The 27,827-nt window shown below is 46.0% G+C and overlaps 1 protein-coding gene across 3 annotated transcripts in view; it reads right to left on the reverse strand.

The window, feature by feature from the left end:
* Positions 1 to 2,520: 2,520 nt before the first annotated feature.
* Positions 2,521 to 27,827, reverse strand: part of ppp2r5ca (protein phosphatase 2, regulatory subunit B', gamma a) — a 27,863-nt gene continuing 2,556 nt past the window's right edge. Inside the window, exons 2-15 of one of the 3 annotated variants that reach the window (XR_008804047.1) lie at positions 25,134 to 25,333; positions 19,299 to 19,409; positions 19,021 to 19,113; positions 17,989 to 18,119; positions 17,810 to 17,869; positions 17,623 to 17,731; positions 16,843 to 16,896; positions 16,601 to 16,771; positions 15,368 to 15,495; positions 5,073 to 5,174; positions 4,901 to 4,973; positions 4,627 to 4,743; positions 3,364 to 3,553; positions 2,521 to 3,269 (exon numbers count right to left, since the gene is read on the reverse strand). Coding sequence is in view for 2 of the 3 variants with exons in the window: in XM_056236722.1 (XP_056092697.1) it covers positions 3,419 to 3,553; positions 4,627 to 4,743; positions 4,901 to 4,973; positions 5,073 to 5,174; positions 15,368 to 15,495; positions 16,601 to 16,771; positions 16,843 to 16,896; positions 17,623 to 17,731; positions 17,810 to 17,869; positions 17,989 to 18,119; positions 19,021 to 19,113; positions 19,299 to 19,409; positions 25,134 to 25,333 (1,484 nt within the window). In the remaining variant the exon portion in view is untranslated. Of the gene's footprint in view, positions 3,270 to 3,313; positions 3,554 to 4,626; positions 4,744 to 4,900; positions 4,974 to 5,072; positions 5,175 to 15,367; positions 15,496 to 16,600; positions 16,772 to 16,842; positions 16,897 to 17,622; positions 17,732 to 17,809; positions 17,870 to 17,988; positions 18,120 to 19,020; positions 19,114 to 19,298; positions 19,410 to 25,133; positions 25,334 to 27,827 lie in introns of those variants that run through there. The other 2 variants (XM_056236722.1, XM_056236723.1) reach the window with 2 other exon arrangements.

The following is a 27,827-nucleotide window of genomic DNA, read 5'->3' on the forward strand; positions in this document are numbered from 1 at the left end:
GTCTGATCATCTGTCTATCTTTTTTAATATGGAACTGCCTGATATAAAAACCACCTCTTCTCGCATTATTAACTATCGCAAATCGAGATCGATTGAACCCTCTGATTTCTCAGATTTTATTGGTTCTTCCTTGAGCGCATTTTCTTCATCTGATGCTCTGGAGGACAAAGTTCTCATGTTAAACTCTGTTCTCTCGTCTGGCCTGGACTCATTTGTGCCTTTGAAATCACGTCTGGTTTCTTTTGGTCGACCCTCTCCCTGGTACAATGAAAACCTGCGTGCTCTGAAGACATCCTGTCGTACAATGGAGCGTAGGTGGCGTAAGTCCGGCTTGACTGTCTTTCACCAGGCTTGGAAAGATCACTTACTTGAATATAAGACACAAATTGCATCGGCCAGATCTGCTTATTTTGCACAGATAATTGATAACAATCAGAACCACCCAAGACAATTGTTTTATTCTATTAACAAACTTCTTAAATGTAACAGTTATTCGACTGCTCCAGCTTCGACTCACCTCTGTAATAGGTTTCTTGATTTTTTTAGCTCAAAGGTTGATAACCTCCGTAAATGTATCATTTCTACTCTTCCTTCACCTTTTTCTCTCACAATCACTCCTGAATTTTCTGGTACCCCTCTATCAAGTTTTTCCATATTGGACCTTCATTCTCTTTGTAATGAAGTTTCAAAAATGAAAGCTGCCACTTCCATAGTTGATCCTGTACCAACTTGTCTGTTCCAATCATGTTTTGCTATTTTATGTCCTATTGTACTGAATATTATAAATGATTCTCTGTGCACTGGTGTGGTGCCAGCAACATTTAAAACTGCTGCTCTGACTCCTGTACCAAAAAAAAAAGACACAAACGTTTACAATCTAAATAATTTCCGTCCCATTTCCAATCTTCCCTTTCTTGCCAAAATTGTAGAGCGAATTGTAGCTATTCAATTGCACTCCCATCTAGCTGCAAATAATCTCTATGAGTCCCTTCAATCAGGTTTCCGTAAACTACACAGCACTGAGACAGCATTAGTTAAGGTTACTGATGACTTGTTAATCACTTCAGACTCCGGCAACCTCTCTATTTTTATTCTTCTTGATCTCAGTGCCGCTTTCGACACTGTTGATCATAATATTTTACTTGCTCGGTTAGAATCTGTTTTTGGTGTTTCTGACACTGCACTAAGCTGGTTTAAGTCCTATCTTTCTGATAGAAAGCAGTTTGTTGCTATGGGTGGTTTCAGGTCTGCTATTGGTGTAGTGCATTCTGGTGTCCCTCAAGGTTCTATCCTGGGCCCTATACTTTTTAACATATACGTTTATCCTCTTGGTCAACTTTTAAAATCACTTGGACTCAGTTTTCACTTTTATGCAGATGACACGCAGGTTTATAAGGCCTTGCATGGACTGACACCTCATTATCTAACTGAACTTTTAACACCCTACACACCAGCACGTGATCTCCGCTCTTTGGTAGCTGGCCTTTTAATTGTTCCGCATACCCGACTAAAATCCATGGGTGATAGGGCCGTCTCGTCGAATGCTCCAAAACTTTGGAATTCCCTGCCTATTGAGATTTGGCAAGCAGAATCTCTTAGTGTTTTTAAATCATCACTTAAAACTTATTTGTTTAGGGTAGCTTTTACATAATTGTTGAAATCTGTTGTATTATTATTATTTTCATGTTTTTATTTTGTATTTTATTACGTTTTTCTGTCAGCAACTACTACTGCATTGTTTGTTAAATTGTATGTTTTATTATGTTTCTATTTTTCTGAAGCGTTTGAGATACTTTTTAAAGGCGCTATATAAAATAAAGTTTATTATTATATATTATTATTATTATATGATTCAACAGACACACACAGTAAGAGATGAGAACACAGGGGCCAAACTCTTCTTTTGCAGCGTGTGTGTGTGTGTTTGTGAAAGAACAAGACAAACAAGTGTTTTATACATCAACATTTATATACTCACAAACTGCATGAATTATTATAGGTGAAAAGAAACGGATAAAACGCAGCGAGTAAAACATACAGAAGTTCAAACAACGGTACAGAAATGACTATAAGCATGCTACTGATACACACTCACTGTCACACACTCACACACACACACTCTCAAACACTCACTCTCTCACACACACTCACTCTCACTGACTTACACTGTCACACACACTCAAACATACACTCTCACACTCATTCACACACACACACTAACTCTCTCTGACTCTCACACTCTTTCTCTCGCACACACACTTACTCTCTCACTCAGTCTCAGTCTTTCTCACACTCACTCACTCACTCTCTCTTACACTCACTGACTCTCACACGGTCACACACACTCAATACTCTCTCACACACTCACTCTATCTCTCACTGACTGTCACACACACTCTCTCTCTCTCTCACACTCACTCACTCACTCACTCACTCACTCACTCACTCACTCACTCACTCACTCACTCACTCACTCACTCACTCACTCACACACTCACTCACACACTCACTCACTCACTCACACACTCACTCACTCACTCACTCACTCACTCACACACACAGACACACACACACACACTCACACACACAGTAGAGTTTTCAAGTTTTCAGGAAGTGCTTCTAGGTAGTTCAGTAAAATAACAGGAAAACATCCAGATGGAAATGAACAATCGAAGCGTCGCTGTCGCTCACACAGACACACACACACACACACACACACACACACTGCTGCGTTGGGATCGGGACCATCCGCACGGACCGAAGGCTCAGTGATCGACTCTCATCGCTGCTGAAAGGCACAGAGATCCTGACGGATGAGAGTCACAGTCCGTTCGGGAACTCCGGTTCAACAGCGGATCCATGTCGGATGAATCTGTGATCTGGGAATGACCGTGACATTCAGATGACGTCACACACACACACACACACACACACACACACACAGACTCGCGGTTCGGCTCCAGGCCGCGTCACTGATCCGCTGGAGAACCTCACCAGTGTTTGAGTTTGAACCGGTGAAACGGCACAACGAGTGGAAGATTCCTCCGGAGAAAGTCCATTAAAACAAGACACAATGTTCAGCTAGAGTTCATTATGGCACAGAAGTGTAGGAACTCAGAGTCGTCAGATCTGAGCGATCACACACACATAATGCATGACGGCTTTTACTCTCAAACACCACATTAGCTCAGCAGAAATCATACTAATCAAACTATGCAATGTTAGCGGGAAGCTAATAAACATGACCGTATTGGCACTGGCAGCCGTCCCTGAAAATAAACAGAAATCTAGAAAGTGAAGAAAGCGTGTGTGTCGCGCGGCTCCGTTCGGGCCGATGATGAGGTGAAGCGATGGAAGAAACACCTGAGGATGATGAGGCGAGAGCTAGTGTCCGGCGAGAGCTAGTGTCCGGCGAGAGCTAGTGTCCGGCGCTAGTGTTGAGCGAGTCTTCGGATCGACGCTGCGACTCCAAGGCTTTCGAGGTGTTCGAGTCCTGAGGCACATCAGATTTACGCCTGACGAGCGGCCGCTCCTTCCTCTGCTCCCTCGACATCTGCAACACACACCACACACACACACACACGCGCGTGAGTCGCACTCAAGGCTCTTCTAACCGACTGCTAACAGGTTATTGGTGTGCATGTAAACACAGATTCTGTTTTTTATAACATATCTGATATTTGATGGCATATATGCACGTTTTGACTATTTATTAAATGTAAAAGTCACTTGACCAGACGGGACGATTAAGGTGCTCTTCGGTCGAAAGATTTTACGTTTTGGGTTTTTTTTGAGAATTTTTTTCCTTCATGGTAATGGTATGAAACTTGGTAAAGGTTTTGGCACTTGCTGTGTGAACACACACACACACACACACCCTGGCCATGATCTGAACAGGTTAACTGGTCCCACTGGAGCTGCTTGCCGTCAGAAACGACGCACTGGAAATGAAGGAGAGTTTCCTCTAGTGGAAGCGTGTGGAACTGCAGCCGAACACACACTCACTGAACGCTCGTTTACTGAGATCAGACTCACATGCGGAACACCACTGGTGGAGATTTATTTATTTATTTTCTTGCAAAAATATATTTCATATAAAAATTTTAAATAGTATTTTTGCATATTTTTCATAACAATACGTAAAATTCTATAACTTTTTTTTAAGTTCACTTTTTAAACTTTTTTCACCTCAGCAATAATCTGCCAAGTGTCGTGTTTGAGAAGAGATCAAACTTCAGTCTGTCGCTCTAAAGCGTTCAAGATTTACCACAGTTTGAGCTGGAAATTTAATTTTCAGGTCTATGCTCAAAAAGTGAATAAATGTATTATAAATACAGCGTAAATAATTATAATAGTATTCAAAAAATCCCCTAAAAATGCAAAATATGTATTATGTATATGACAAAAAAAACATAATCAAACTAAAATATAGTACAAATAATTTCATTGACAAAAAAAATAGTAATTTTTGACCGCCGCGTGAAGAGCTCCAGTTACGGTTTAAACTCTAGTTGCTCATTCATTACAGCAAACTCTCTCTAAACGAAAGGGTTAGAACACGTGGATCGTCCTTTTCCACGCATGATGATGATGATGATGATGATGAAGCTCGGCTCTCTGATTTACCTGAACGGCTCTGGACTGCACTGTCTTTTTTAAGATCTCAACCTCTTCTATAAAGGGAACGTCCGTCTCCATTTCTACAGGACTGGTTAGTCCAGACGGACCGACATACAAAACGCACTAGTGGAACAGAAACACAGACAGAAACACGGACGTTAGCGGGAGCCATTAGCAGCGCCTGAGGATGCACACGGGCGTCAGTAGGAGAGCGAGTCAGGTCACGGGATTGACAGGAAGTGGTACGAGCACTGATGCATGATGGGATGGAGAGGCTCACCTGTGGGTTCGACTTGGCCAGACTCTCGATCTTTATCCAGGCCTCCTCTCGCTCCTTCAGCTTTGCCTTCTCTCTGGAAGCAGAAGTGTGTTGGTCAGGCACGGGTCGATCACATGACCCCGCAGCCGCGTGTGTGTGTGTGTGTGTGTGTGTGTGTGTGTGTGCGACTCACTTGTTCTTCTCGGCTCTGAACTGTTGTGTGCAGTCGTCGAACAGCTTCTGGTTCATCTCCATGAAGAGCTTCAGTGCGTTATAGATCAAACCGTGGATCGTCCTGCATAAACACACAGGAGAGAGACCAATATATCGTGTGTTATAGAATATAATATTCAGACAGAGCAGAAACGCCTCGGCATCTTTACATTTACGTTTAGAATGTTGATTTGGCAGGGAAAAGATGTCCAGGTTTACTACATTCAGGTTTACTTTGCTGGTGGTCAAAAGTTTGGAATCATTATGATTTTTTATGATTTAAGTTTTTTTTTTAAAGTTTCCAAGCCTGCGTTTATTTGATCATAAATACAGTAAAACAGTGTAATATTACTCCAGTGTAAATCAGCTGTTCTCTATGTGAATATACAGTAAAGTGTAATTTATTCCTGTGATCAAAGCTGAAGTTCAGCATCACCCTTTTTACACCCGAAGTGCCATCATCTTTATTATTAATATAATAACTGTGCTAATTATAGGCTAAGGCAGTCTCGGACTCACTTTCTCACACACACACACACACACACACACACACTAGTGGTTGAACAGAATAGTCGACTTTAATGCTCTGCGATGACGCTTTAAGCTTGACTTTGACTAGTCGCTGATCATGGCCTGTAGAGGGCCTTTATACAAATAAATTTATAGAATTTATACAAATAAATTTGAATTGAATATAAGTAATAAGTAATTTTAATGTTATATTGTCCATTTATCTGTTTTTTGCTGCAATACATCCTGCTGCTACAGATATTTGCACTAGCCATAATTGTCTCATAATTGTTACATTTTATATTGCACATATTTTATATTGCTCATACTTAAATTTATATTGTTTTATTTATATTTTCGGAGCCTTGCAACGTAATTTCGCTCAACTGTATATTGTGAATGTGCAGTTGAATGACAATAAAGTCTGTCTAAGTCTAATGTCTCGTGAAGAAGAATATATTCTAAACTCTGTTCTGTGATTTATCAATAAAATAGCTCAGAAACTGTAAAGTTCTAGCATATGTTTCTGATGAACTAAAACCCCAGCTTCACTAGAGAGACGGTCGGGGGATATTCACACGCAATCACTCTCTCACACTAATGATGTCATATAAATGTAATGTTTACTGTGCTACTGTATCTGCATCTGACTCAGAAAGAGCAGAAGTCTGAGAAATATATCGACCCAAAGACAAAAGAGCTGATCAGAGTAATCTGTCGTGTGTGTGTGTGTGTGTGTGTTCAGTCTCAGCTCGAGGTTCAGGCTTGTGTTCATCAGTGACATCATCAGGTGCCGGTGAACACGAGGAGTAACACGAGGAGTAACACAGGAGTAACACAGGAGTAACACCAGGAGTAACACCAGGAGTAACACGAGGAGTAACACAGGAGTAACACAGGAGTAACACAGGAGTAACACAGGAGTAACACGAGGAGCAACACAGGAGTAACACAGGAGTAACACGAGGAGTAACACAGGAGTAACACCAGGAGTAACACGAGGAGTAACACAGGAGTAACACCAGGAGTAACACGAGGAGCAACACGAGGAGTAACACAGGAGTAACACCAGGAGTAACACCAGGAGTAACACGAGGAGTAACACGAGGAGTAACACGAGGAGTAACACAGGAGTAACACAGGAGTAACACGAGGAGCAACACGAGGAGTAACACGAGGAGTAACACGAGGAGTAACACAGGAGCAACACGAGGAGCAACACGAGGAGTAACACAGGAGTAACACAGGAGTAACACAGGAGTAACACAGGAGCAACACGAGGAGCAACACGAGGAGTAACACGAGGAGTAACACAGGAGTAACACAGGAGTAACACAGGAGTAACACGAGGAGTAACACGAGGAGCAACACGAGGAGTAACACGAGGAGTAACACGAGGAGTAACACGAGGAGCAACACGAGGAGCAACACGAGGAGCAACACGAGGAGTAACACGAGGAGCAACACGAGGAGTAACACGAGGAGTAACACGAGGAGTAACACAGGAGCAACACGAGGAGCAACACGAGGAGTAACACAGGAGTAACACAGGAGCAACACGAGGAGCAACACGAGGAGTAACACAGGAGTAACACAGGAGTAACACAGGAGCAACACGAGGAGCAACACGAGGAGTAACACGAGGAGTAACACAGGAGTAACACAGGAGTAACACAGGAGTAACACAGGAGTAACACAGGAGTAACACGAGGAGCAACACGAGGAGTAACACAGGAGTAACACGAGGAGTAACACAGGAGCAACACGAGGAGCAACACGAGGAGTAACACAGGAGTAACACAGGAGTAACACAGGAGCAACACGAGGAGCAACACGAGGAGCAACACGAGGAGCAAAACAGGAGTAACACAGGAGTAACACAGGAGTAACACAGGAGTAACACGAGGAGCAACACGAGGAGTAACACGAGGAGTAACACAGGAGTAACACAGGAGTAACACAGGAGCAACACGAGGAGTAACACAGGAGTAACACAGGAGTAACACAGGAGTGACACAGGAGTAACACGAGGAGCAACACGAGGAGTAACACAGGAGTAACACAGGAGTAACACAGGAGCAACACGAGGAGCAACACGAGGAGTAACACGAGGAGTAACACAGGAGTAACACAGGAGTAACACAGGAGTAACACGAGGAGTAACACGAGTAGTAACACAGGAGTAACACAGGAGTAACACAGGAGTAACACGAGGAGTAACACAGGAGTAACACGAGGAGTAACACGAGGAGTAACACAGGAGTAACACAGGAGTAACACGAGGAGTAACACGAGTAGTAACACAGGAGTAACACGAGGAGTAACACGAGTAGTAACACAGGAGTAACACGAGGAGTAACACAGGAGTAACACAGGAGTAACACGAGGAGTAACACGAGGAGTAACACGGGAGCAACACGAGGAGCAACACGAGGAGTAACACGAGGAGTAACACAGGAGTAACACAGGAGTAACACAGGAGTAACACGAGGAGTAACACGAGGAGTAACACGAGGAGTAACACAGGAGTAACACAGGAGTAACACAGGAGTAACACGAGGAGTAACACAGGAGTAACACGAGGAGTAACACAGGAGTAACACAGGAGTAACACAGGAGTAACACGAGTAGTAACACGAGTAGTAACACAGGAGTAACACGAGGAGCAACACGAGGAGTAACACAGGAGTAACACGAGTAACACGAGTAGTAACACGAGGAGTAACACAGGAGTAACACGAGGAGTAACACAGGAGTAACACAGGAGCAACACGAGGAGTAACACGAGGAGTAACACAGGAGTAACACAGGAGCAACACGAGGAGCAACACGAGGAGTAACACAGGAGTAACACAGGAGCAACACGAGGAGTAACACAGGAGTAACACAGGAGTAACACAGGAGCAACACAGGAGCAACACAGGAGTAACACAGGAGCAACACGAGGAGCAACACGAGGAGCAACACGAGGAGCAACACGAGGAGCAACACGAGGAGTAACACAGGAGTAACACAGGAGTAACACGAGGAGTAACACGAGGAGTAACACAGGAGTAACACAGGAGTAACACAGGAGTAACACGAGGAGTAACACAGGAGTAACACAGGAGTAACACAGGAGTAACACAGGAGTAACACGAGTAGTAACACAGGAGTAACACGAGGAGCAACACGAGGAGTAACACAGGAGTAACACGAGTAACACGAGTAGTAACACGAGGAGTAACACAGGAGTAACACGAGGAGTAACACAGGAGTAACACAGGAGCAACACGAGGAGTAACACGAGGAGTAACACAGGAGTAACACAGGAGTAACACAGGAGCAACACAGGAGCAACACAGGAGCAACACAGGAGTAACACAGGAGTAACACAGGAGCAACACGAGGAGTAACACAGGAGTAACACGAGTAGTAACACAGGAGCAACACAGGAGTAACACAGGAGTAACACGAGGAGTAACACGAGGAGTAACACAGGAGTAACACAGGAGTAACACAGGAGTAACACGAGGAGTAACACAGGAGTAACACGAGGAGTAACACGAGGAGTAACACAGGAGTAACACAGGAGTAACACGAGGAGTAACACGAGGAGTAACACAGGAGTAACACAGGAGTAACACAGGAGTAACACGAGGAGTAACACAGGAGTAACACGAGGAGTAACACAGGAGTAACACGAGGAGTAACACAGGAGTAACACAGGAGTAACACAGGAGTAACACAGGAGTAACACGAGTAGTAACACGAGTAGTAACACAGGAGTAACACGAGGAGCAACACGAGGAGTAACACAGGAGTAACACGAGTAACACGAGTAGTAACACAGGAGTAACACAGGAGTAACACAGGAGTAACACAGGAGTAACACAGGAGTAACACAGGAGTAACACAGGAGTAACACGAGTAGTAACACGAGTAGTAACACGAGGAGTAACACAGGAGTAACACGAGTAGTAACACGAGGAGTAACACAGGAGTAACACAGGAGTAACACGAGTAACACGAGGAGTAACACAGGAGTAACACAGGAGTAACACAGGAGTAACACAGGAGTAACACGAGTAGTAACACGAGTAGTAACACAGGAGTAACACGAGGAGCAACACGAGGAGTAACACAGGAGTAACACGAGTAACACGAGTAGTAACACGAGGAGTAACACAGGAGTAACACGAGGAGTAACACAGGAGTAACACAGGAGCAACACGAGGAGTAACACGAGGAGTAACACAGGAGTAACACAGGAGTAACACAGGAGCAACACGAGGAGCAACACGAGGAGTAACACAGGAGTAACACAGGAGCAACACAGGAGTAACACAGGAGCAACACAGGAGCAACACAGGAGTAACACAGGAGTAACACAGGAGCAACACGAGGAGCAACACGAGGAGCAACACGAGGAGTAACACAGGAGTAACACAGGAGTAACACAGGAGTAACACAGGAGCAACACGAGGAGCAACACGAGGAGTAACACAGGAGTAACACAGGAGTAACACAGGAGCAACACAGGAGTAACACAGGAGTAACACAGGAGTAACACGAGGAGTAACACAGGAGTAACACGAGGAGTAACACGAGTAGTAACACAGGAGCAACACAGGAGTAACACGAGGAGTAACACGAGGAGTAACACAGGAGTAACACAGGAGTAACACAGGAGCAACACAGGAGCAACACAGGAGTAACACAGGAGCAACACGAGGAGTAACACAGGAGTAACACAGGAGTAACACAGGAGCAACACGAGGAGTAACACAGGAGTAACACAGGAGTAACACAGGAGCAACACGAGGAGTAACACAGGAGTAACACGAGGAGTAACACAGGAGTAACACAGGAGTAGGGCTTTTAAAATTGCTCAAAAATGACGTTCGAATATTCCCTCTAAAAAAAACACATATATTCGAACTATTCGAATATCTGGTTGCGCATTTTGTCAATGGCGCGCATTACGTCAATAACAGGACAAATTAATACAAAGAAACACAACTACTTGTAAAGGTAGTTTATTTAAGTTTAAACATATTTGACAACGTATTAACTTACACAAAAACAAGTAAATCAACTAATGGCCAAGACCGCAGACCTTACTCTCGCTCGCACTCGCAGGCACTCTTTCTTTCTCTCTCTCTCTCTCTCTCTCTCTCTCTCTCTCTCTCTCTCTCTCTCTCTCTCTCTCTCTCTCTCTCTCTCTCAGTGGTGTAGTCTACGTGATACGCAGGTATACGCCGTATGCCCACTAGAAAATGTCAAGGATTTCCGTATGCCCTCTTTAAAAAGCGTGAGGATTCGTAACAACATCGTTTTGTGAAAGAACTTTCATTCATAAATTCACCCCGCCGCCCGCCCGCCGTCCGCCCGCCGTGACGTCTGTGTTTGCGCAGCGACACGGCATGTTTATGATCCTTCTATACACAGAGACATTTGCATTGATGGGCGACCATAAAAGCCTCTCATTTTGTGAATAGGAAAACATTTGCATTAAGCACCCAGTTTGCACTTGTCTAAAGTAACTGCTACATTTATAAATAAGCCTACAATAGCAGAAGTAAGCCCTGCTGATGAAATTAAGGTTTAAACACTCTTCAATAAGGCTTCAGTTGTTTAACGAGTTTGTACAAGAAAGTACAATACACCTACTGCATTTATTACTCTTTTAATATGAATCAGCTATTAATAAACTACTCATAAACGGCAAACTACTTCTTCACTGCTGATTCCTGGTGGTTTAGAGGAGAATTACTCCTCGACAGGTCGCCCCCTGTCGTTTCACAGAATAGCACAACGGTGAGCGCGTCAAGTATAAACGCCTCGTCCGTTTGGAGAGGTGCGCGCGCAGTCAGCGGACGCGTCGAGTATAAACAAGGCTTGACGCGTTGTGTTTTCAGCGTCTATGAGGAGGACATGCACACATTTGAACTTCATCGCAGAGCTTTTATGAGAGTCACATCACAAGAATTTTTCCATTTCATTTGATAAAACTATCGTCATTCATTCGTATCATATACACACACTCACAAACTAGTCTTCATGACAACCTGTCAAAATCAAAGTTTTGTTGATGAAAATATAACAGAAATATATTACTATTGCACAGTAGAGTATACTTCAAGTAGGCCTAATAATAATAATAATAGTTTATTAAAACACACAGAAGCTCAAATGTCTTTAATTTACAACCCACCAAAATAAAAGTTTGTAGAGAGAAATAAAGTAACTCGAGGGAATTATGAAAGAAATTGCATAGTAAGATGTACTTTTTAAAATAATAATAATCAAATCTATTAAAACATAATTTTAAAGGAATATCACACACGTTTTTAAAAAGTAAATTTTTATTTGTGCTTATAATGTTTAAGTCTTTTAATTGTAACATCTAAGGCTAAATGTAGCTCTTTACTGGCTGAGTTAGATGGCGATTAACACTAAACAGTAGAAAATTGGGCGGTGGCGGTGGCGGTGGCGGTGGCGGGGGGGGGGGGGGGGGGCTGGTATATCACAGTATACTCACTACAAAAAACTAGACTACACCACTGCTCTCGCCCTCACGCTCTCTGCGCATAACGGTTTAAAATGAACAACAATAAACAAATGTTGAGTGCTGATCAAGAGTTTTGTGCAAGCAATTTAAGGTCGCGACTCTTGTCCTAAATATAGCAGGCTTCATTCAGTGATTGAAACAAATAGTTTACACAGTATATATAGAACCGACATTGAACGCTCCGAGCGAGCTGTGCTGTGGTAAACTGCTGCTATAATGGCTATTTCGAGGGCGTCTGGCCACGCCCCCTTAGCGGGCTCTGACGTGTATGATGTAATGCTAGCTCATTGGCGCACACGTTGGAGGTGCCCGCGCCATTGGATGTGCAGTTGCCGCTGCACAGCCAATGAGTGAGCCAGACACTCACTGTGCTAGCTGTGCAGCTGCAAAATGCGTTTTACATTTAAGCTTCAGAATTTTGGCACTCGCAAAGCAGACAGCCGCGCCTCTGCTGCCGCGGGCGTATTTTTCCACATGATTCGAATATTAATTTTCACCTTCGAATTTCTGTTTTTTAAAACTATTCGAATATATATTCACACGAGGAGCAACACGAGGAGCAACACGAGGAGTAACACGAGGAGTAACACAGGAGTAACACAGGAGTAACACAGGAGTAACACAGGAGTAACACAGGAGTAACACAGGAGCAACACAGGAGTAACACAGGAGTAACACAGGAGTAACACAGGAGTAACACAGGAGCAACACAGGAGTAACACAGGAGTAACACAGGAGCAACACAGGAGTAACACAGGAGTAACACAGGAGTAACACAGGAGTAACACAGGAGTAACACAGGAGTAACACAGGAGTAACACAGGAGCAACACAGGAGTAACACAGGAGTAACACAGGAGTAACACAGGAGTAACACAGGAGTAACACAGGAGTAACACAGGAGTAACACAGGAGCAACACAGGAGTAACACGAGGAGTAACACGAGGAGCAACACGAGGAGCAACACGAGGAGCAACACGAGGAGCAACACGAGGAGTAACACAGGAGTAACACGAGGAGTAACACAGGAGTAACACGAGGAGTAACACGAGGAGTAACACGAGGAGCAACACGAGGAGTAACACGAGGAGTAACACAGGAGTAACACGAGGAGTAACACAGGAGTAACACGAGGAGTAACACGAGGAGTAACACAGGAGTAACACGAGGAGTAACACAGGAGTAACACAGGAGTAACACAGGAGTAACACAGGAGCAACACGAGGAGTAACACAGGAGTAACACAGAAGTAACACGAGGAGTAACACAGGAGCAACACAGGAGTAACACGAGGAGTAACACAGGAGTAACACGAGGAGTAACACAGGAGTAACACGAGGAGCAACACGAGGAGTAACACAGGAGTAACACGAGGAGTAACACAGGAGTAACACGAGGAGTAACACAGGAGTAACACAGGAGTAACACAGGAGTAACACAGGAGCAACACGAGGAGTAACACAGGAGCAACACGAGGAGCAACACGAGGAGTAACACGAGGAGTAACACGAGGAGTAACACAGGAGTAACACAGGAGTAACACGAGGAGTAACACAGGAGTAACACGAGGAGCAACACGAGGAGTAACACAGGAGTAACACGAGGAGTAACACAGGAGTAACACAGGAGTAACACGAGGAGTAACACGAGGAGTAACACGAGGAGCAACACGAGGAGTAACACGAGGAGTAACACAGGAGTAACACGAGTAACACAGGAGTAACACGAGGAGTAACACGAGGAGTAACACAGGAGTAACACGAGGAGTAACACGAGGAGTAACACAGGAGTAACACGAGGAGCAACACGAGGAGCAACACGAGGAGCAACACAGGAGTAACACAGGAGTAACACGAGTAGTAACACGAGGAGCAACACGAGGAGTAACACGAGGAGTAACACAGGAGTAACACGAGGAGTAACACAGGAGTAACACGAGGAGTAACACGAGGAGTAACACGAGGAGTAACACAGGAGTAACACGAGGAGCAACACGAGGAGTAACACGAGGAGTAACACGAGGAGTAACACGAGGAGTAACACGAGGAGCAACACGAGGAGCAACACGAGGAGTAACACAGGAGTAACACGAGGAGTAACACGAGGAGTAACACAGGAGTAACACGAGGAGTAACACAGGAGTAACACGAGGAGCAACACGAGGAGCAACACGAGGAGTAACACGAGGAGTAACACAGGAGTAACACAGGAGTAACACGAGGAGTAACACAGGAGTAACACGAGGAGCAACACGAGGAGCAACACGAGGAGTAACACAGGAGTAACACGAGGAGCAACACAGGAGTAACACGAGGAGTAACACGAGGAGTAACACAGGAGTAACACGAGGAGTAACACAGGAGTAACACGAGGAGCAACACGAGGAGCAACACGAGGAGTAACACAGGAGTAACACGAGGAGCAACACAGGAGTAACACAGGAGTAACACAGGAGCAACACAGGAGTAACACAGGAGTAACGCAGGAGCAACACGAGGAGTAACACAGGAGTAACACGAGGAGCAACACGAGGAGCAACACGAGGAGCAACACGAGGAGCAACACGAGGACTATCACGAGGAGTAACACAGGAGTAACACGAGGAGTAACACAGGAGTAACACAGGAGTAACACGAGGAGTAACACAGGAGTAACACGAGGAGCAACACGAGGAGCAACACGAGGAGCAACACGAGGACTATCACGAGGAGTAACACAGGAGTAACACGAGGAGTAACACGAGGAGTAACACAGGAGTAACACAGGAGTAACACAGGAGTAACGCAGGAGCAACACGAGGAGTAACACAGGAGTAACACGAGGAGCAACACGAGGAGCAACACGAGGAGCAACACGAGGAGCAACACGAGGACTATCACGAGGAGTAACACAGGAGTAACACGAGGAGTAACACAGGAGTAACACAGGAGTAACACGAGGAGTAACACAGGAGTAACACGAGGAGCAACACGAGGAGCAACACGAGGAGCAACACGAGGAGCAACACGAGGACTATCACGAGGAGTAACACAGGAGTAACACGAGGAGTAACACGAGGAGTAACACAGGAGTAACACAGGAGTAACACAGGAGTAACACGAGGAGCAACACGAGGAGCAACACGAGGAGTAACACGAGGAGTAACGCAGGAGTAACACAGGAGTAACACAGGAGTAACACGACTGCAGGAGGGAAACACATGCGACTCTCACTTGTTCCAGTGGCTCTTGGAGTTTCGGTAAAGCGCCGGGAACATGATGGGCAGAATCCTGGCTGCGTTGTCACTGATGAGGCTCATGATGTACTCGTTGTTCCAGTAATACAGCGCTCTCTCCGCCACCTGACGGAAACACACGTCACATGACCACATGAACACACAGTATGCAGATATGAGACTCGAGCTCAGACTCAGCTGTAACGCGGCTCGAGAGAGGCGATATTCAGGAAGTCGCAGTAATGTTTGGGTTATCTGATACAATGTATCGCTTTGGTTCTTTTTTACACAAAAATCTATAATCTGTTCTTTCCCCTGACATATTCTACATTCATTTTCTATTTTATTCACACATTTTTTAAACTGTTAAATTTATTAATTTTATTCTATATTCTACTTTTTTGTTATATGTGTGTGTGTGTGTGTGTGTGTGTGTGTCCATGGTTTTGTGTTGGTTCTGTTTGTTGGAAACACTGGTCTTTATGGACAATCTGGTCTATTAAAGTTCTCAAAATAACAGACCCAAAACATTATACATCATTCGTCTGACGTTTTTAAATGTTACTACTAGTTTCAGAACGTTCCCATAATGTTTGGAGAACGATATAATGGAATGTTTCCTTAATGTTCACATAACCAAGAAAAATGTGTTTGAAACATTTAAATAACTGGATGTTCAGAGAACATTCAGAAATAAGGTTTTCATAACTAATGAACTGTGGTGTAAATCCAGCGTTTAATGTTGTTTATGTGTCTATGTGGTGTTTAATACGCTTTAAGACACACCATGTGTAAGTTCATAAGTCGACAGCATTGCTGAGTATTTCCTCCTTAAAACTGCAGTGAACCAAAGACAGTCTCAAAAACACGGTTTGAAATCGCTGGTGTTTCTGACGTCACAAACGACCTTGTAACCAATCAGATCAACGTGTGATCGTCAACCAGTGGATCTCTGAGCTGAGTGAGTGAGTGGAGGCGGGGCTCATTTGCATATTCATAGAACCACGCATACTAAATGAGGCGAGGGTATCGAGTCACATTCAAGATATTTTAAGGCGTGAAGAGAAAAAAAACGTTTAAAATGTCATTTTGGTGAAAGAAGAGTGTCATATACACCTAGGACGGCTTCAGGGGGAGTAAACCATGGGGTAATTTTAATCTTTGGGTGAACTATCCCTTTAAGAACACATTAGAGCACTTTGTTGCTGGAGTTGTGATCGTGCGCCCGCACCTGGAAGTGAGGGCTGGACACACACTTGGCGAGCTGACGGAAGAGCGGCTCCATGACCTTGACGAACTCCGACGGCTCGATCACGTCCAGGATCTCCTCCAGCTCGTTCAGGAACATCACCTCCTTCGGGCTGTGGGTCTTGGGCCAGTACTTGAGCAGAGCCATCACCACCTGCACACGGGCGGCACAGCGTCAGTCACATGATCACCCTCATCAGCCAATCAGAGAGAGCGAAGTCTTACCGGCTCTGTGAGCGTGCTGTCCTTCTCCAGGAACTGGACCACACAATACGCCAGCTGAGCGAGAACACACGGCATTAGCACTGAAGCGCTCGTGCGCACATGAGTTACAGGAGGAGTCACTTCAGAATTACAATCTCCTGATGATTTACTCGTCATCCAAGATGTTCATGTGTTTCTTTCTTCAGTGGAAAAGAAATGAAGGTTTTTGAGGAAAACACTCCAGGGTTTCTCCATATAGTGACTTCAATGGGGTCCAACGGGTCGAAGGTCCAGATGTGAGTTTCAGTGCAGCTTCAAAGTCTCGACACGATCCAGCCGAGGAATAAGAGTCTGATCTAGACAAACCAGCCGACATTTATAACAAAATACACATTTATATACTTTTATCCACTAATGCTGGTCTTGCTCGAGCTGTGATGCGACAAACATTACGTAATCTCGATGAAAGGTCTCGCGTGTTCTGGTTTATAAATGTAGAGCGAAAAACTCTCATCTCATTTTCCTCCAACTTTAAAATCATCCGACATCGTTGTTTTACCTTTTATTTATTTATTTTGTTAATGGTGTTTGACTCAGTCTTTGCACGTTCGCTTTGTAAACACTGGGTCTGTTCTTACGCCTACGTCACGCTTGACCTTTGAGAGCTTTTCCTCAAAAACCTTAATTTCCTTTCGACTGAAGAAAGAGAACATGAACATCTTGGATGACGAGGAGGAGAGGAAGTCATCAGGAGATTTGAATCCTGAAGCGAGTCCTCTGATGAGGGGCACGGCGACTGACCTGCGGGTGGTAGACGCTCAGAGACTTCACCTTGTGCAGCGGAAGCAAAACCTTCAGCAGGAATATCTTGTGCTCCTCTTTTAACGGTAAAGCAAAACCGTTGATGATGCTGTCGGAGAGAAGGAACACGCCTATCAGAGGATTTCCCAGCATGCAAAGGGACACACATCACAAGCTCATGTTTTACCTTCCTAGGATCTCCAGCAGTTCAGCTATTCCGTTGTGATGCTCGGTCTCGTAAATAAACCTGCAAACACACAGAACACTGAGGGATTCTGGGCGACGGTTCCTTCGCATCCGAGTTTCACATTTACATACAGTCATGTGATTCAGTCCTAAACTCTGAGCACTGGAGGCATTGCTCACCTGTAAAATATGTTATTGACTTGCTTTCTGATATAAGCGCGCAGCCCGAGGAACTTCCCGTATATCCGGTGCAGGGTGGTCTTCAGGAAGTCCCGTTCTCGAGGATCTTCACTGTCAAACAACTCTAGAAGCTGCAATAGAGTTCAGACAACATTCAACAGGTTGAAACTTTAATTTATTAATGTACACACTAGCGGTCAACGGTCAGGATGTTTTAATGTGTCTGAAAGAGTCTCTTCTGCTCACCAAGGCTGCATTTATCTGATCAAAAATACAGTAAAACAGTGTAATATTACTCCAGTGTAAATCATCTGTTCTCTATGTGAATATATAGTAAAGTGTAATTTATTCCTGTGATCAAAGCTGAATTTCAGCATCATTACTCCAGTCTTCAGTGTCACATGATCCTCCACAAATCACTCTAATATGAGGATCTGATGCTCAAGAAACATGTATGATTATTATCAGTGTTGAAAACTTCATATTATTGTGGAAACTGTGATACATTTTATTTTTCAGGATTTTTCAAAATTCAAAAGAACAGCATTAATTTGAAATAGAATCTTTTGTAACATTATAAATGCTTTACTGTCACTTTTGATCAATGTAATGCGTCCTTGATTAATAAAAGTATTCTTTTTTCCCCCAAAACTTTTAAATGGAAGTGTATTTCCACAAAAATCTGAAGCAGCACAACTGTTTTTTTTAACACTGATAATGATCATGAATTTTTCTCGAGCATCAGATCCTCATATTAGAGTGATTTCTGGAGGATCATGTGACACTGAAGACTGGAGTAATGATGCTGAAAATTCAGCTTTGATCACTGGAATAAATTACACTTTACTATATATTCACATAGAAAACAGATGATTTACATTTATAATAATATTTCACAGTTTTTACTGTATTTCTGATTAAATAAACGCAGCTTTGGTGAGCAGAAGAGACTCTTTCAGAAACATTAAAACATCCTCTTGATTACAGACCGGTGACCGCTAATGTATATATAGTGAAAATAAGAATCTTTACCTGCATCACAAATTTCTGGTCAATGTACTTCTTTGCAACATTGGGCTGAAAATCGGGCGACTCTAAAAACCGCAGGAAAAACTCGTACACCAGCTTCGAGAAACAGAAAGATGCTGTAATGAGCAACAGGTCAAACGAGTTCACATGCTCTGTGTTATTCAGACGCTCTCGTTCTCGCCGCGACCCAACCAGACGCCGCCGATAACAGCCAACATCGGCTCTGATGGGTCGTGGTGTGAACGGCGTCGGGGTCATGTGACCGATGATGTCATCAGCACCTGTAGGTGAGGCCACGCTGCTTCCAGAGTGGGTTCGTCCTCCTCGGGGTCAAACTCTGCTCCCGTCGGGTTGGACGAAGGCGGAAGAGCCCTGAACATGTTGATGGCAAACTGCAACACACACACACAGAAACACGCATCATCAGCTCACGCCATCCGAACCGTTCACAGTTCAGGTACTGATCACCTGCTTTATTTAATGTTAAAAGTGTCTTTTTTAAATCATTTACAGAAGCGACAATGGATAATTTACCTCAGATCTTGAAAATAAATGAAAGTAGAAGATGGTTTGTCACTCAGAATGCATTTTTAATAATGTCAAATTGGCATAATTATGAATTTAATTATGTGCTTATCCATTTGCGCTCGCAGAGACCCCGCCCACAGAGACCCCGCCCACAGAGACCCCGCCCACAGAGACCCCACCCACAGAGCCCCCGCCCACAGAGACCCCACCCACAGAGACCCCGCCCACAGAGCCCCCGCCCACAGAGACCCCACCCACAGAGACCCCGCCCACAGAGCCCCCGCCCACAGAGACCCCACCCACAGAGACCCCGCCCACAGAGCCCCCGCCCACAGAGACCCCACCCACAGAGACCCCGCCCACAGAGACTCCACCCACAGAGACCCCACCCACAGAGCCCCCGCCCACAGAGCCCCCGCCCACAGAGACCCCACCCACAGAGACCCCACCCACAGAGACCCCGCCCACAGAGACCCCACCCACAGAGACCCCGCCCACAGAGCCCCCGCCCACAGAGACTCCACCCACAGAGACCCCACCCACAGAGCCCCCGCCCACAGAGACCCCGCCCACAGAGACCCCACCCACAGAGACCCCGCCCACAGAGCCCCCGCCCACAGAGACCCCGCCCACAGAGACCCCACCCACAGAGCCCCCGCCCACAGAGACCCCGCCCACAGAGACCCCACCCACAGAGACCCCACCCACAGAGACCCTGCCCACACGCTCTTCTGCGCGTTAAGGGTTTCCTGTTAGAGCGGTGTCGTGTTAGCGGCCGCTAAGTTAATCACTAATGATCTTTACAACGGAAGTGAATCAATCAGAACTAACTTTATCTGGACAATAACTTTATTCTAGAGCTGCTGTAAAGCCTAAACACTCTCTATGACTGTAATCTCCTGTTATCACTTTAAAGCTGCTGTGAAACTCTATATTGTTAAAGCGCTGTATAAATGAAGGGACTTGACTTCTGATTGGCTGTGGTGTTTGATTGATTTGTCAGGGGTCGCCAAGCTCCTCTTGATTTGAAATATTTAAAGCAACACCAAGTAACTTTTCCTCTGCGGCCGCCCTACAGGTTGGAAGCGAATTGTCCATTACTGCTGTCGTAAATAATTTAGCCTACCGCAGGGTCGGTAGGGACCAGATTGACCAGAAAAGTGTTTCCATTGTAGTTTATGTGCACGTCTTCTTATCGGATAAAAAATAACCCATCTCAACTGAGCGCTTAAAGTTTTTTATGCACATTTTTAGAATTTATGTGCATCCTAAAATTTGCTTAAAAATAGGAGGATGGAAACAAAGCAATAGATCAGCCAGTCGAGCTCATATCAATATACTGCAATCAGTCACTGGCCTCAGGTGCGGGTCAGGCGAACAATCGACGGCCACATTAGCAGAACAATAGCGCTATTAGCATTGGCAGCAGTCGTGCAGCTTTGATCATGTGACTGAAAGACATGAAAGCTGGCGTTCGCTCACACATGATCCACCACACGCCTGCATGTGTACATCACGAAGCAGAAGAGTTTCTGGAGCGAGAGCTGGAAGAATATTGTGTCTAGGGGTGCAGCGGCTCACGGTTTCGCTACGGTTCGGCATGTGCTGTATCGTGTTCAGGGGAAAAAGTCAAATAAAAATAAACAAATAAAGAATAAATAATCTAACTACAAGCAACAGCACAAATAAATACAATAGAGCAAAGATACTAATACAATAAACAGTGATTTTCAGGTTTTCAGTTAGCTCTAACATTAGTTTTCAAGTACAGAAATTGAATAAAGTAATATATACAATATATATTTACAAGTATAAAATAAAATTGCAGATTTGACTGTATAAGTTAAAGATTAATCCTTATTAAAGTAACAAAAGCTACTCAATCAAGAGCAGTGAGTGATTTCCTTGTCTTTTGTCGTGTGATTAACATTAAACACAGACCGCAGGAATATTAGCACATAATGTATGGATACAGAATACTGATAATGTTACATATAACAAATGCGTCGTCTTTCTCCACTGTATAAGTTCGCTTCAGGCATAACAGAGAGTCTGCTAGGATACTCATCAAGACGGACATGGGGACAATTTTTGTGTGAATTTGTCCATTCAAGCACAAGACTTGAAAGAGAACTCAATATTTGCGCACTGTCGGAGACTTGTGCGCGCTTTGGATGAAAACGCACACACACGCACACACACACACACACGCACACACACACATACACACACACACACACACACACACGGATTTGTGTTTTTTCTAAGTGAATGAAAACATCCTGCAAAGGTTTAAATCTGAAAGTGCACCGTATATTAAGTTATCTTTCAAAAGTAAGAGTCGACTCTTGAGTCAATTAACATTTCTTTTACCAACGTTTGTTACATCAGATCATTCACTCTAGAGCTCGGCTAATGTACATTGCATTCATGCACTGTTATTGATACAGTTTCCACGTATTCACCGCAATATATTAGAAAAATACTCTGTAAATAAATGAGTACGGGTAAAATAATCGGTTTGTTGATGGACATGCACTTGTTAATGCTGATGGTGAGGAATTACAGTTGCAACACCTTATAATGTTCCTCAAACTGAGTAGCAATAGCGTATCACTGAGACACACTGAGTCCTGCTGGAGCCGTCCTGGCGATGGAGGTTCGGGTGAATAACAAGCTCTTCCAGTGTTTCATCATCGCACTCGCGCTCGCATTGATATGGTCAAATCGACGCTATTGTTCGTTACGGTGTTTAGTTTACGCTGTAGAAAGCCTCAGGACACGCAGAGCTGACGTTGTTATGGCAATGAGCGTTTTTGTTTTCAACGCACTGTACACGGTAGGCCAATCACAGCAGACTGAGCTGTATGGCCAATCACAGCGGACTGAGCTGTCTGGCCACTGGCCAATCACAGCGGACTGAGCTGTCTGGCCACTGGCCAATCACAGCGGACTGAGCTGTCTGGCCAATCACAGCGGACTGAGCTGTCTGGCCAATCACAGCGGACTGAGCTGTCTGGCCAATCACAGCGGACTGAACTGTCTGGCCAATCACAGCGGACTGAACTGTCTGGCCAATCACAGCGGACTGAGCTGTCTGGCCAATCACAGCGGACTGAGCTGTCTGGCCAATCAGAGCGGACTGAGCTGTCTGGCCAATCAGAGCGGACTGAGCTGTCTGGCCAATCACAGCAGACTAAGCTGTCTGGCCAATCACAGCAGACTGAGCTGTCTGGCCAATCACAGCAGACTGAGCTGTCTGGCCAATCACAGCAGACTGAGCTGTCTGGCCAATCACAGCAGACTGAGCTGTCTGGCCAATCACAGCAGACTGAGCTGTCTGGCCAATCACAGCAGACTGAGCTGTCTGGCCAATCACAGCAGACTGAGCTGTATGGCCAATCAGAGCAGACTGAGCTGTCTGGCCAATCACAGCAGACTGAGCTGTATGGCCAATCACAGCAGACTGAGCTGTCTGGCCAATCACAGCAGACTGAGCTGTCTGGCCAATCACAGCAGACTGAGCTGTCTGGCCAATCACAGCAGACTGAGCTGTCTGGCCAATCACAGCAGACTGAGCTGTCTGGCCAATCACAGCAGACTGAGCTGTCTGGCCAATCACAGCAGACTGAGCTGTATGGCCAATCACAGCAGACTGAGCTGTATGGCCAATCACAGCAGACTGAGCTGTCTGGCCAATCAGAGCAGAGTAGCTCACGGAAAGGAGGGATTTAGAGGGATTTATTCATCTCACAAGTCATTGAGAATCATTGAAAATGTGATGATGTGCAAATGTATATTATGACGAAATTAAACAGTTTTTTTTACCTTTGATGCATGTAAACATGTAGGAGACTCCACAACAACATTAGGAAACTTTAAAATAGCATAATAAGGGCCCTTTAAATTGACAAAGCTGCTCTGAAAAACTCTGTGTTGTAAAAGCGCTGTATAAATAAAGGAGACCTGACTTGACTTTTTTACCGAGAACCGTTACACCCCAGCCGTCGAGAACCGTTACACCCCAGCCGTCTCCATTATGATAAGGCTTCTGTGAATAGCAGAGCCTGTGGAGTGGGTGAAGCACGAGACGGGCACAGGGCCGGAGGAGCGCTGAGGACACGCGGCGGCACTGAGGACACGCGGCGGCACTGAGGACACACGGCGGCACTGAGGACACACGGCACTGAGGACACGCGGCGGCACTGAGGACACGCGGCGGCACTGAGGACACACGGCGGCACTGAGGACACGCGGCGGCACTGAGGACACACGGCGGCACTGAGGACACGCGGCGGCACTGAGGACACACGGCGGCACTGAGGACACACGGCGGCACTGAGGACACGCGGCGGCACTGAGGACACGCGGCGGCACTGAGGACACACGGCGGCACTGAGGACACGCGGCGGCACTGAGGACACACGGCGGCACTGAGGACACGCAGCACTGGCACTGAGGACACGCGGCGGCACTGAGGACACGCGGCGGCACTGAGGACACACGGCGGCACTGAGGACACACGGCGGCACTGAGGACACGCAGCACTGGCACTGAGGACACGCGGCGGCACTGAGGACACGCGGCGGCACTGAGGACACGCGGCGGCACTGAGGACACACGGCGGCACTGAGGACACACGGCGGCACTGAGGACACGCGGCGGCACTGAGGACACACGGCGGCACTGAGGACACGCAGCACTGGCACTGAGGACACGCGGCGGCACTGAGGACACGCGGCGGCACTGAGGACACACGGCGGCACTGAGGACACACGGCGGCACTGAGGACACGCGGCGGCACTGAGGACACACGGCGGCACTGAGGACACGCGGCGGCACTGAGGACACGCGGCGGCACTGAGGACACACGGCGGCACTGAGGACACGCAGCACTGGCACTGAGGACACGCGGCGGCACTGAGGACACGCGGCGGCACTGAGGACACGCGGCGGCACTGAGGACACACGGCGGCACTGAGGACACACGGCGGCACTGAGGACACACGGCGGCACTGAGGACACGGGACACACGGCACTGAGGACACACGGCGGCACTGAGGACACGCGGCGGCACTGAGGACACACGGCGGCACTGAGGACACGCGGCGGCACTGAGGACACACGGCGGCACTGAGGACACACGGCGGCACTGAGGACACACGGCGGCACTGAGGACACGGGACACACGGCACTGAGGACACACGGCGGCACTGAGGACACACGGCGGCACTGAGGACACACGGCGGCACTGAGGACACACGGCGGCACTGAGGACACGGGACACACGGCACTGAGGACACACGGCGGCACTGATCCGGAGAGACGGGCAGAGGGCCGGAGGAGCGGCACTGAGGACACACGGCGGCACTGAGGACACACGGCGGCACTGAGGACACGCGGCGGCACTGAGGACACACGGCGGCACTGAGGACACACGGCGGCACTGAGGACACACGGCGGCACTGAGGACACGCGGCGGCACTGAGGACACACGGCGGCACTGATCCAGAGAGACGGGCAGAGGGCCGGAGGAGCGGCACTGAGGACACACGGCGGCACTGATCCGCGACCGGCGCCGGACTCACCATGTGCACCACCTCGGGGTAGATGGGCTCGGTGATCACACTGCGGTTGTGTGTGAGGAACTCCACCATCTCGCTGAGCGCCGCACGCTTCACCTCCTTCCATTTCAGGTCGCTGAGTGGGTCCGAGAGGAAGTCGAAGAGGACGCAGCACTGGCGCAGCTTCTGGACGAAGAGCTTCTCCTGCTCAGCCGGAGCCACGTCTGCAACACACACACACACACACACAGCTCATCACTGATGATCTCTGCAACACACACACACACACACAGCTCATCACTGATGATCTCTGCAACACACACACACAGCTCATCACTGATGATCTCTGCAACACACACACACACACAGCTCATCACTGATGATCTCTGCAACACACACACACACACACAGCTCATCACAGATGATCTCTGCAACACACACACACAGCTCATCACTGATGATCTCTGCAACACACACACACACACACACAGCTCATCACTGATGATCTCTGCAACACACACACACACACAGCTCATCACTGATGACCTCAGCAAAACACACACAGCTCATCACTGATGATCTCTGCAACGGAATCAATCAGAACTAACTTTATCTGGACAATAACTTTATTCTAGAGCTGCTGTAAAGCCTAAACACTCTCTGTTACTGTAATCTCCTGTTATCTGTAAAGCTGCTGTGAAACTCTAGATTGTTAAAGCGCTGTATAGATGAAGGAGACTTGACTTTAAACCAAGCGGCAACATATTAATCTGAAAAATGAAGCCTACCCGGAAGTGCGAAAAACTGCAATACATGGAAAATCCGCTAGAGGGAGGTCCCAAAAGGGAGCAAATGTCCATAGACCCCACGTTAAAATGTCCGTTTTCACAGCATAAATTCATGTTTTTACAGGTTGGTCCATGGACTTTTATTGTATTTTTCGATATGTTCCGAGTGCCTGACAACTGTGAGGGGGTGAATTTTTTTCTAACTCGTTAGTTTAGATCGTATTTAGATATAAAATGTATGACAAATAAGGGCGTGGCTAACTTTGATTGACAGCTTGATTGACAGCTGATAACGGGCTGCGCCGAATGGAACTCCTGAAAGTTGACACAACACATCACACCACCTCTGTATCCTTTCTGAACATTTGTATTGAAATATCGTACATAACATGGGTTGCTCTGCTATAAACTGCACTAGCCGACACTGTAGGACTAGGAGTACTTCGCTCCATTTTTTCCGGTAAGTTCCACTACTATATCACGTAGTTAGCACTATTTAGCATCAATGTTTGTGGGCAGTGGCACTGCAACAGTTAGCATTAAATCGCCTCAGATAAGTTAGCGTCGAGGTAGGGACAGGTGGGGTTTGGGGGGCTAATACAATGCTAAATCATAAATCAGATGTACCTATGTACAATAACATACCGATGTCCAGCAATCGATTTAAATAGTACATTGTGTTTAATTTGTCGTTTAATGAGATCTAATGTCATTGTTGGTGAGAATTTTCACGTGAAGAAATACATAGATCCAACAATTACGTGCCTGCACTTTAATGGTCCAGTGGCAGAAGTTTTGCCCAGCGTGTCAGAGGTTCTGGGTTCGAATCCGCACTCGTATAGTTTTTTGTTTTTTTCTCTCTCATTAAAACCGATTATGTTTATCAGTGGTTGTATATCAAGCAGGGACACGTTTGTGTGCATTTTAATTTGTGATTTCACCGGAACGAATAGAGAGTCTCCGCAACGGATTAAAGCGCGCGTCCGAGTTCAAAATTGGTGGGGACAATATCGACCCTGGCAAAAGTGGTGGGGACACGTCCCACACGCAAATTACGCCTATGCCTATGGTTATAACTGACGTTTGAAACACTGTAAATGAATAAATGTAACATAAGAATAGGCTGATATGTCCCACATCGGAGTGTTTTTCAGCAGCTCTGCAGTGAGTGCAGTGGCCATAGACTGTGAAGAGTAGCCTAGTCTGCCAGTCGATCCTGTAGCGGTACAGATAGCTGAGGCTCGGCTGAAGAGGCGTGTCCACCGGCCGGCTCAGTCTCACACAAAGCCCGCCCTTTTACCCATATATGGATTGGCCAGAAGGTGGGCGTTAGGATTTCCCAAGATGGCGCCGCCCATACCCCCCATAAACGGCCTCAAAACGTTCTTCAGAAAGTCTATGGGTGACATCACAGACGCTTTGTCCATTTTTATCACAGTCTATGCTTTATACAGATCGATTCACAGCAGATTCACAGTAATAATCATAATCAATGATGAAAACTTTATCAGATGACACACATTCAGATGTTGTATATATTTTTCATTTCTGACAGACATTAGATGGGTTATTGAGCACTAATAATCATCATAAACATTTCAGATGATGCTCATAGTTTTCCTGCAGTGACTTGTTGTGTCCACACACTGGAGGCCAGCGCTGTCTGCACATCATCAGCATATCCGATTATAATAATAGTAATAGTAAAGAGTGACACAATGATCGTGTTGCACCTCAGGAAACGCGTGTCACATGACGTCACATGCACCTCAGGAAACGCGTGTCACATGACGTCACATGCACCTCAGGAAAGGCGTCGCACGCTAGCTGGCTAGACTAGTTATATTATAGAGAGTATTTTGCTAAATATGTGCACTATATTAAATATTTATTATATTTTTACTTTTATCATTAAAATATTGTAACTATA

This window comes from Rhinichthys klamathensis, unplaced genomic scaffold, assembly GCF_029890125.1.
Source record: "Rhinichthys klamathensis goyatoka isolate OS25496 unplaced genomic scaffold, OSU_Roscu_1.1 h1tg000462l_1, whole genome shotgun sequence".
Lineage (NCBI taxonomy): Eukaryota > Metazoa > Chordata > Actinopteri > Cypriniformes > Leuciscidae > Rhinichthys > Rhinichthys klamathensis.